At 37.2% G+C, this 12,189-nt stretch overlaps 1 protein-coding gene across 2 annotated transcripts in view; it reads right to left on the bottom strand.

Moving 5' to 3' along the window:
- Positions 1–12,189, bottom strand: part of RUNDC3B (RUN domain containing 3B) — an 89,095-nt gene that overhangs the window by 4,549 nt on the left and 72,357 nt on the right. The window contains exon 9 of one of the 2 annotated variants that reach the window (XM_069959493.1): positions 3,757–3,903. The exons of the other annotated variant lie outside the window; for it this stretch is intronic. Coding sequence (XP_069815594.1) covers positions 3,757–3,903 — 147 coding nt within the window. The remainder of the gene's footprint in view (positions 1–3,756; positions 3,904–12,189) is intronic. 2 annotated transcript variants of the gene reach the window in all.

The following is a 12,189-nucleotide window of genomic DNA, read 5'->3' as shown; positions in this document are numbered from 1 at the left end:
TAGGAGAGGCTGCAGCAATAGTGACACAGACAGCTTCCCCAGTGTAATATCTATTCTAATGGTAATGTATTATATAGACATCAGGGGAGGCTGCAGCACTAGTGACACATACAGCTCCCCCCAGTGTAATGTCTATTCTAATGGTAACATGTATTATATAGACATCAGGGGAGGCTGCAGCACTAGTGACACAGACAGCTCCCCAGTGTAATGTCTATTCTAATGGTAACATGTATTATATAGACATCAGGGGAGGCTGCAGCACTAGTGACACAGACAGCTCCCCAGTGTAATGTCTATTCTAATGGTAACATGTAATATACAGACATCAGGGGAGGCTGCAGCACTAGTGACACAGACAGCTTCCCCAGTGTAATGTCTATTCTAATGGTAACATGTAATATATAGACATCAGGAGAGGCTGCAGTACTAGTGACACAGACAGCTTCCCCAGTGTAATGTCTATTCTAATGGTAACATGTATTATATAGACATCAGGGGAGGATGCAGCACTAGTGACACAGACAGCTCCCCCCAGTGTAATGTCTATTCTAATGGTAACATGTATTATATAGAGATCAGGGGAGGCTGCAGCACTAGTGACACAGACAGCTTCCCCCAGTGTAATGTCTATTCTAATGGTAATGTGTATTATATAGACATCAGGGGAGGCCGCAGCACTAGTGTCACAGACAGCTTCCCCCAGTGTAATGTCTATTCTAATGGTAACATATATTTTATAGACATCAGGGGAGGCTGCAGCACTAGTGACACAGACAGCTCCCCCCAGTGTAATGTCTATTCTAATGGTAACATGTATTATATAGACATCAGGGGAGGCCGCAGCACTAGTGTCACAGACAGCTTCCCCCAGTGTAATGTCTATTCTAATGGTAACATGTATTATATAGACATCAGGGGAGGCTGCAGCACTAGTGACACAGACAGCTCCCCCCAGTGTAATGTCTATTCTAATGGTAACATATATTTTATAGACATCAGGGGAGGCCGCAGCACTAGTGTCACAGACAGCTTCCCCAGTGTAATGTCTATTCTAATGGTAACATGTAATATATAGACATCACGGGAGGCCGCAGCACTAGTAACACAGACAGCTACCCCAGTGTAATGTCTACCCTTACTACTGCCAGTTAATGTAAAACAATTCCATGGGAATACCCCTTTAACATTAGTAGTTACACATATCTACATGATAGATTGGGATTTATATTTTGTACAGTTCAGCTTATCTTTTAGGCGAGAGGGGTCATCATATTTAGTGGCACAGCAGCAATACCCATCTGCCTGGATCCTAGTGGGCACAATGCCCCCCTTTTTACCGCCATACACTCTGAATCTCCCATTAATCTTGACGCTTTGGTGAATCCCAAATTCGCTGCGTCTAACAATTCCAAATGTGAATGTGAAGAAACTGCGCAGAGCAGACGAGGTAGTAATGTAATGTGCCGCCACCGCTGGTGGAAATGCTCTTCCATAGAACACGGTATGACCCGCGGCGTCACGTTGGCTCTTTCATCGCTGCTTATGCCTATTCATATGGAAATAGCAGCGTTCAGTTTGTTCTGTGCACATTGTGTGACATTCGGCTTGAAATTAAAATCTGTTAACACCTTGTTGTCTGGAGAGAAAGAGACGCTCAATTCCTGCAAAGAAGAGATGTACCAGGCAGGTAGCATTATTCAGCAGGCGGTATCAGCAGCGGGCAGCATTACCAGCGGGCAGCATCAACCTGCCCATCAATGACTGCTCACCTGATGATCAGTGACTGCCTACCTGCCAGTGACTGCCTACCTGCCAATCAGTGACTGCTCACCTGATGATTAGTGACTACCCACCTGCCGATCAGTGACTGATCACCTCTCCTTTGAATCGGCCATGAATCTATAGAAAATCCCTTTAATCCCTTTATGTTTTGGGAGGAAGGGACAAATAACCTTTGGCTGAATGATCATTGATGACTGCCGGGGTCTCGCTGCTGGAAGCCTTGTAGTCAGACAGACAAGATGAATAACTTAAAGGGATTATCCAGGATTACAAAAAGCACAACTACTTTCTTGCAAAAGCAGCGCCACCCCTGTCCTCAGGCTGTGTGTGGTATGACAACTCATCTCCATTTACTTCAATAGAACTGAGCTGCAATACTGCACCAAACCAGAGGATGGGAGAGGCGCTGTATCTGGAGGAAAGTGGCCATGTTTTCTAACCCTAGATGACCCCTTTAAGCAGAGATAAACCCTCTAGACCCGCAGCCCTTCCTGATCTGTCTATCTTAGTACATACAGGTATTTCCTATAAAATAACATTCAGGAACATCTCCTCTTATAGCTGGGGGATGGGCCGTTCCTCTGTTATTCTTACTGGAAATGTATGACTAAATAGACAACTGGGTGTAACCACTTGGGGGGCGTGTCCCTACACTGTCTGAGACTATCCAATCAGAGCTGACAGTGCCAGACAGTATAGGAACACGCCCCCAGCTGGTCACACCCAGTTGGCTATGTGGTCATAGATTTCTAGTAGGAATAACAGAGGATCGGCCCATCACCCAGCTATAAGAAGAGGGGATCTGACTGTATTCCCCATGATGTGACAATTCTAGATCAGGAGACCCCCCCCTTTAGTACAGGACCGTGTCTCAACATAATAATTTAATATAACCGGTAATGAGAGATTTAAAGGTATCTGTCCCTTTAAGAAAACAGCTATCAGTGCGGCAGGTTTCTGATGGCAGTGACGGGCGGCACATCAGCTGTCAGTGCGTGGGCAGCTGCGGCGCTGGTTAATAACCACTAATTTCAGCATTCTGCCGCTCTCCCCGTCATTTCAGCCATTATGATGTTCTGGAAAATCACATCCTTCACCGTCCACCGGCAAACACCTCAGTCCTAATGGCGGCAGCAACGGCCGCGGTTTGTTGAGGGTTTCACAAGTGGCGATTATATAGTGAGCGGCCGTCATAACCAGCAAACCTGTAATTGTGTTGTTCTAGATGTGAAAGGTCAAAGATGCCGAATGGTTTTCAATCAGGGCTTCTTTTGTATGTAACATCGCCGATCAGACAGGTCAGCGAAAGAGGTGGAACCTTAAAGGGGAACTCCAGGGGAAAAAATGCTTTTAAATCAACTGGTGTCAGAAAGTTATACAGATGTGTAATTTACTTCTATTTAAAACTGCCCAGTCTTCCAGTACTTCTCAGCTGCTGTATGTCCTGCAGGAAGTGGTGTATTCTCTCCAGTCTGACACAGTGCTCTCTGCTGCCACCTCTGTCCATGTCAGGAACTGTCCAGAGCAGCAGCAAATCCCCATAGAAAACCTCTCCTGCTCTGGACAGTTCCTGACATGGACAGAGGTGGCAGCAGAGAGCACTCTGGGGATGCATTGCCAGGTTCAGGATGGGGGGGGGGGATGCAGGTGACCCAGAATCCCTGTTTTTCATGGATTCTACAGATGTGATATCCATGGAGTCACTGAAAAACATGGATACCATAAACTTGTATTGGGCGGTCTGTGCCGCCATCCTCCTCCGCACTAAGAGATGGTCTATTTATCACACGGCAGAGAAGATCATATAAATAGTATCATTGGATTCAATGGCCCCTAAAACAATCTGCGATCACGGCCAAATTTACAGGACGTGTGAATAAGGCCTCTGTCTGGGTAAGTGGGAGGGGGGGGGGTGGCCGTGGGAGGGGGTGGCCGTGGATGGCTCGGACAACAATGACACATGACACTTACTGGTCCCACTGCTCATTGGGCTTTTGGTAAAGCAAAGTCTCCAGGGCCACAGCTTTAACGTCCGGAGCTCCTGGGGACGGCCACTGATGGGTGAGGTGAGAGGTGAGCTCCTGTCTCGCTCTTATGTCATTATTCTTTAGTACAGTCCTGTGAAGATACAGACAGGGAACGCCTTCATTTTCCATCAAAAGAGAGGCCAAACATGGAATGGAGGCAGGATGGAGGCTGACGGGGGATGGGGATGAAGAATGGCCCCCGACACCCCAATGGCCTAACTATACGTATCCTCAGCACTGCCCATACCGCCCTAAGCCTTACACAGGGTTGTAGGCGGAATAGGGTCCTAAAGGGGTGAAACTGCGGTGAAAAGTTTTTTTCTTTCAAATCAACTGGTGTCAGAAAGATATATAGATCTGTAATTTACTTCTATTTAAAAATCTCCATTCTTCCAGTATCAGCTGCTGTATGTTCTGCAGGAAGTAGCGTATTCTCTCCAGTCTGACACAGTGCTCTCTGCTGCCACCTCTGTCCATGTCAGGAACTGTCCAGAGCAGCAGCAAATCCCCATAGAAAACCTCTCCTGCTCTGGTTCCTGACATGGACAGAAGTGGCAGCAGAGAGCACTGTGTCGGACTGGGGAGAATACACCACTTCCTGCAGGACATACAGCAGATGATAAGTACAGGAAGACTGAAAACTTTTAAAAGGAAGTAAAATACAGATATAAAGAACTTTTTGACACCAGTGGATTTAAAAGAAAATGAATTTTGCTGGAGTGCCCCTTTAAAGAAGAACACACAAGATAATCTCTCCCTGCCCACAAAGCAGTAAGGCTTCCTCTCTACCCACCATAATCCCTACTGATCCCCGGGACGTCTCTATCTACCCTGGGGGAGGACACAGACACACCCAGCAAACTACAACCGGACATTTTACACAGCAAATGACACAGAAACACTCAGGTTACAGTCTGCTACATCCGTATGTACGGCTGGTCGACGACTACTATACTAACAGATCCTGAGGGACAGACAAATGGATGTAACTTGGCGGTTGATTGATGTCGCTGTCTCACAGCCCATAGCAACCAATCACAGCCCATAGCAACCAATCACAGCTCAGCTTTCAAATATGCATGAACCCTGGTAGAAATAAAAGCTGAGCTGTGATTGGTTGCTATGGGAGCTGTGATTGGTTGCTATGGACTGTGAGATGGCGCCATTAATCTCCCCCAATGTTTTTATTGCTCCCATGCATGTAAAATAAAAAAAATTAAGCAGCTTTACAAATTGTCTTGTCTAAAAATCTGTTACCGTTTAGTGCCTACAGCTCCTATGTGTTTCTATAGCAACAGACTACAGGCGAATCACTGTGTAGTCGGACCCTGCAGTCATAGCTTACATCCATCATATTGCTAAGGTGGCCATAAATGTTATATAGCTGTCGGCCTAACCTGCATTCTGCATTCTCCCCCCATGCACACACACACAGACGCGCGCACACGCGCACACACAAACGCGCGCACACACACACACACACACATGCGCACACACACACGCGCGCGCGCACACAGACGCACACACAGACGCACACACACACACTAGCGTTCTTGTCTCAGCCAAGCATGCATATCTTCTTACTGGGGATAAGGGGAGAAAGCCGCTGTCAGGTATCTGTCCAGAGAAGGATTGGGCACTCAGGTCTGATCCCTCTCTCTTCCAACATCTGCTGAAAAGTCGGGAGACTCCATACACGTTAGATAGTGGCCCCAATACCCTAATGTACATTGTTTTTGCACAGTAGACTACCTTCCAACTATTGTGCTGTGGTGTATGTCACAAATATTTTTTTGCTGTTATTGGAACAATGACGTATGAGCGGGGTGTGAGGGGGATCATAATGGCGGTGTCTGTGATATCGGATCACCGCTCCTACGAATAAGATAGTTCTAGAAATAGTGACACCCCTATAAGACTCCTCTGGTAGTGGACGGTTAGGTGGATGTAACGTGTACATTCTGTGTGGTTGTGTGAATGAGGGTGGATCCTCGGGGGAGGGGGTACACCCATATCCCGCCCCCGAAGAAGCACTGGTGCCCCCCTACCAGGACACCTGACACAGGGAATACAGGAGGTCTCTATCTATTCTGTGACCTAAAATACCGGAATAGATGGAACAGGTCGTGTAATTCAGTCGTTTCCTCGCAGGCGGCCCAGATATCTATATTAGAGCTCATTGTCCACCAGACCTGGTGGTTTCCATGGTATTGTTCATTTCATGGACGGCTGCATTTCAACCATTTAAATCCCTAGGAAAATGCATTCTGAAATTTTGGCTTAAAATGAGCAGCGACCAGCAGGGTGAACGGCCGGATAAGGACGACAACGGCGCTCAATAAACACTAAATCAGAATCAAAGTGGCTTTAGCATAGAGGAAAAAATGTACAGCCTTAAAGGGGTACACCACCCCTTCACAGAGCGACCTAGCCTCACTGGACGGCGCACACCATGGACCACCACCTGCTCTTGCCATCCGGCATCTCATCCCTCCATGGTTTCTGTGGGCTCCCCAGCCACGTCCAGATCTGCATCTCCAGGCAGCCGCAGCCTTGCCATTACATCCACAGCTCCCGCCATCATCTGTTAGGTAAAGGTGTCACCACCGAAACATCGGATACTCTGTCTGTGATTACCCTTGTTTCTAATACATTATGCTCAAGAGCACCTGCATGGAAAATCTAGAACATCTTGTTATTCTCTAAATTATCCAGTGGATCACTGTAATACCAATAATCCTATGTAACACTATAATACCAATAATACTATATCACACTAATAATACTATATAATACTAATAATACTATATAACACCAATAATACTATATAACACTAAAAATACTATATAACACCAATAATAATACTATATCACACTAATAATACTATACAATACTAATAATACTATATAACACTAATAATACTATATAACACTAATAATACTATATCACACTAATAATACTATATCACACTAATAATACTATATAATACTAATAATACTATATAACACTAATAATACTATATAACACTAATAATACTATATAACACTAATAATACTATATAATACTAATAATACTATATAACACTAATAATACTATATAACACTAATAATACTATATAACACTAATAATACTATATAACACCAATAATAATACTATATAACACCAATAATAATACTATATCACACTAATAATAATACTATATAATACTAATAATACTATATCACACTAATAATACTATATAACACTAATAATACTATATAACACTAATAATACTATATAACACTAAAAATACTATATAACACCAATAATAATACTATATCACACTAATAATACTATACAATACTAATAATACTATATAACACTAATAATACTATATAACACTAATAATACTATATCACACTAATAATACTATATCACACTAATAATACTATATAATACTAATAATACTATATAACACTAATAATACTATATAACACTAATAATACTATATAACACTAATAATACTATATAATACTAATAATAATACTATATAACACTAATAATACTATATAACACTAATAATACTATATAACACTAATAATACTATATAACACCAATAATAATACTATATAACACCAATAATAATACTATATCACACTAATAATAATACTATATAATACTAATAATACTATATCACACTAATAATACTATATAACACTAATAATACTATATAACACTAATAATAATACTATATAACACCAATAATACTATATAACACTAATAATACTATATAACACTAACAATAATACTATATAACACCAATAATACTATATAACACTAATAATACTATATAACACTAATAATAATACTATATAACACCAATAATACTATATAACACTAATAATACTATATAACACCAATAATAATACTATATAATACTAATAATACTATATCACACTAATAATACTATATAACACTAATAATACTATATAACACTAATAATAATACTATATAACACCAATAATACTATATAACACTAATAATACTATATAACACTAATAATAATACTATATAACACCAATAATACTATATAACACTAATAATACTATATAACACCAATAATAATACTATATAATACTAATAATACTATATCACACTAATAATACTATATAACACCAATAATACTATATAACACTAATAATACTATATAACACCAATAATACTATATAATACTAATAATACTATATAACACTAATAATACTATATCACACTAATACTATATAACACAAATAATACTATATAACACTAATAATACTATATAACACAAATAATACTATATAACACTAATAATACTATATAACACCAATAATAATACTATATAACACCAATAATAATACTATATAACACCAATAATAATACTATATCACACTAATAATACTATATAATACTAATAATACTATATAATACTAATAATAATACTATATAACACTAATAATAATATATAACATCAATAATACTATATAATACTAATAATACGATATAACACCAATAATACTATATAACACTATTACTATATAACACTAATAATACTATATAACACTAATAATACTATATAATACTAATAATACTATATAACACTAATAATACTATATAACACTAATAATACTATATAACACTAATAATACTATATAACACCAATAATAATACTATATAACACCAATAATAATACTATATCACACTAATAATAATACTATATAATACTAATAATACTATATCACACTAATAATACTATATAACACCAATAATACTATATAACACTAATAATACTATATAACACCAATAATACTATATAATACTAATAATACTATATAACACTAATAATACTATATCACACTAATACTATATAACACAAATAATACTATATAACACTAATAATACTATATAACACAAATAATACTATATAACACTAATAATACTATATAACACCAATAATAATACTATATAACACCAATAATAATACTATATAACACCAATAATAATACTATATCACACTAATAATACTATATAATACTAATAATACTATATCACACTAATAATACTATATAACACTTATAATACTATATAACACCAATAATACTATATAACACTAATAATACTATATAACACTAATAATACTATATAACACTAATAATACTATATAATACTAATAATAATACTATATAACACTAATAATAATATATAACATCAATAATACTATATAATACTAATAATACGATATAACACCAATAATACTATATAACACTATTACTATATAACACTAATAATACTATATAACACTAATAATACTATATAATACTAATAATACTATATAACACTAATAATACTATATAACACTAATAATACTATATAACACTAATAATACTATATAATACTAATAATACTATATAACACTAATAATACTATATAACAACAATAATACTATATAACAACAATAATACTATATAACAACAATAATACTATATAACAATAATACTATATAATACTAATAATACTATATAACACCAATAATAGTAACACCAATAATAATACGATATAACTAGAGATGAGAGAACCTGGAGCAGCTGGAGTTGATCCGAACCCGATCATTCGGCATGTGATTAGCTGGGGCTGCAGAACGTGGATAAAGCCCTAAGGCTATGTGGGAATCATGGATATAGTCATTGGCTGTATCCATGTTTTCCAGACAACCTTAGAGCCTTATCCAAGTTCAGCAGCCCCAGCTAATCACATGCCGAACGTTCGGGTTCGGATTGACTCCAGCATGCTCCAGGGTCGCTCATCTCTAGATATAACACTAATAATACTACATAACACCAATAATAGTATATAACACTAATAATAATACTATATAACACCAATAATACTACATAACACCAATAATACTATATCACACTAATAATAGTACTACATAACACTAATAATAATAATAATAATATATAACATCAATAATACTATATAATACTAATAATACGATATAATACTAATAATACTATATAACACCAATAATACTATATAACACTAATATTACTATATAACACCAATAATAATACTATATAACACCAATAATACTATAACACCAATAATACTATATAATACTATATCACACTAATAATACTACATAACACTAATAATAATATATAACATCAATAATACTATATAATACTAATAATATGATATAACACTAATAATACTATATCACACTAATAATACTATATAACACTAATAATAATACTACATAACACTAATAATAATATATAACACCAATAATACTATATAATACTAATAATACTATATAATACTATATAACACCAATAATACTATATAACACTAATAAAACTATATAATACTAATAATACTACTATATAACACTAATATTACTATATAACACCAATTATACTATATAACACTAATGATACGATATAGTGCATACTGTACTTTTAGGCTAGGTTCACACGTCAAAAAACAGCAGTTTTATATAGAAACCAGCAATCCAGGATATCATCCACGAAAATTTTATTGAAGTCTTCACATAAAAACAGATTTAAAGCGTAACTGTCATTTCGGGGCCATTTTTCTGAAAACATTAAATATCAACAGTACAAGCGATTTTAAGAAACTCTGTAATAGGTTTTATGTACTAAGAGTTTCCTTCTGTAGTGAAAAAGCAATCTCCCAGCCTCCCCCCTCACATCAGAAGAAGCAGGATTTCTGTCTCCATTATGTGGCTATGGAGAGGGGAGGGGCTGTGAGGAGTGAGTGAGCACGGAGCAGTCCTGCACAGCACAACACCCTGCAATCTTCTCTCAGTAAGTTCATAGATAAGCACTGACCTTTCTGACACCTGAATTTAGCGTTGTAGGTGCCCAGAGAGTCTACAAACAGCTGACCTTCATGTCACCTCTTCCTGCTCCCTCATCTCCCTCAGCCCCTCCCCCCTTCATAGGCTTACAATGGAGAGAGCAGAGCCCGTCTTCACTGGCTTCTCTGTAATGAAGACGTGTTTGCCTGATAATGCACAGATAAGAAGTCAGGGGGGGAGGCTGGGAGATTGCTTCTTGAGTACAGAAGGAGGCTTTTTTGGCTGATAAAACCTATTACAGAGTTTCTTAAAATCGCTTATACTACTGATTTCTGCAATAAAAAAAAACATGACAGTTACGCTTTAACAGCAGTAGCTGACATGTTTCGGCCACAAGGCATTATTCATATGAGTAAGGCCTTGTGGCCGAAACATGTCAGCAGGGCCGGCTCCAGCTTTTTGTGGGCCCTTGGGCGACAGAGCCTCGGCGGGCCCCTTTGAGGAGCAAATCATGGAGAGACAGGCGAGGAAAGATTTGCAGCAGAAGAAACATGCGGCTGCTGCATATCTTTCTCCTCCTGTATTTCCTGATCTCTGCAGTAGTCAGGACTCTGGAGGAGTCAGACCCAGTCACAGGATTATATATATATATCATGCTGGTGCTGCTAGTTCTCTAGTATACAGCTCCTTCTGTGTGTGTGTGTGTATATATATACATACACACACACAGAGCAGGAGCTGTATACTAGAGAACTAGCAGCACCAGCATTATATATATATATTTATTTATAATATGAACATGGTGAGACCTCTAGTTCTCCTATATACAGGCCCTGCAGTGATATACAGTGAGTGTGTATATATATATATATATATATATATATATATATATATACACACACACACACACACACTGTATATCACTGCAGGGCCTGTATATAGGAGAACTAGAGGTCTCACCATGTTCATATGATAGATAGGAGATAGATAGATAGATAGGTAGATAGATAGATAGGAGATAGGGAAATAGATAGATAGATAGATAGGAGATAGATAGATAGGAGATAGATAGGAGATAGATAGGAGATAGATAGGAGATAGATAGGAGATAGATAGATAGGAGATAGATAGGAGATAGATAGATAGATAGATAGATAGATAGATAGATATATAGATAGGAGATAGATAGATAGATAGATAGATAGATAGGAGATAGATAGATAGGAGATAGATAGATAGATAGATAGATAGATAGATAGGAGATAGATAGATAGGAGATAGATAGGAGATAGATAGATAGATAGATAGATAGATAGATAGATAGATAGATAGGAGATAGATAGATACATAGATAGATAGATATATAGGAGATAGATAAATAGGAGATAGATAGATAGATAGGAGATAGATAGGAGATAGATAGGAGATAGATAGATAGATAGATAGATAGATAGATAGATGATAGATAGATAGATAGATAGATAGATAGATAGATAAATAGATAGATAGGAGATAGATAGATAGATAGATAGATAGATA

The sequence above is a fragment of the Dendropsophus ebraccatus genome, chromosome 2 (genome assembly GCF_027789765.1).
Source record: "Dendropsophus ebraccatus isolate aDenEbr1 chromosome 2, aDenEbr1.pat, whole genome shotgun sequence".
Taxonomy (NCBI): Eukaryota; Metazoa; Chordata; class Amphibia; order Anura; family Hylidae; genus Dendropsophus; species Dendropsophus ebraccatus.
This window is presented reverse-complemented; position numbering and strand designations above follow the sequence as displayed.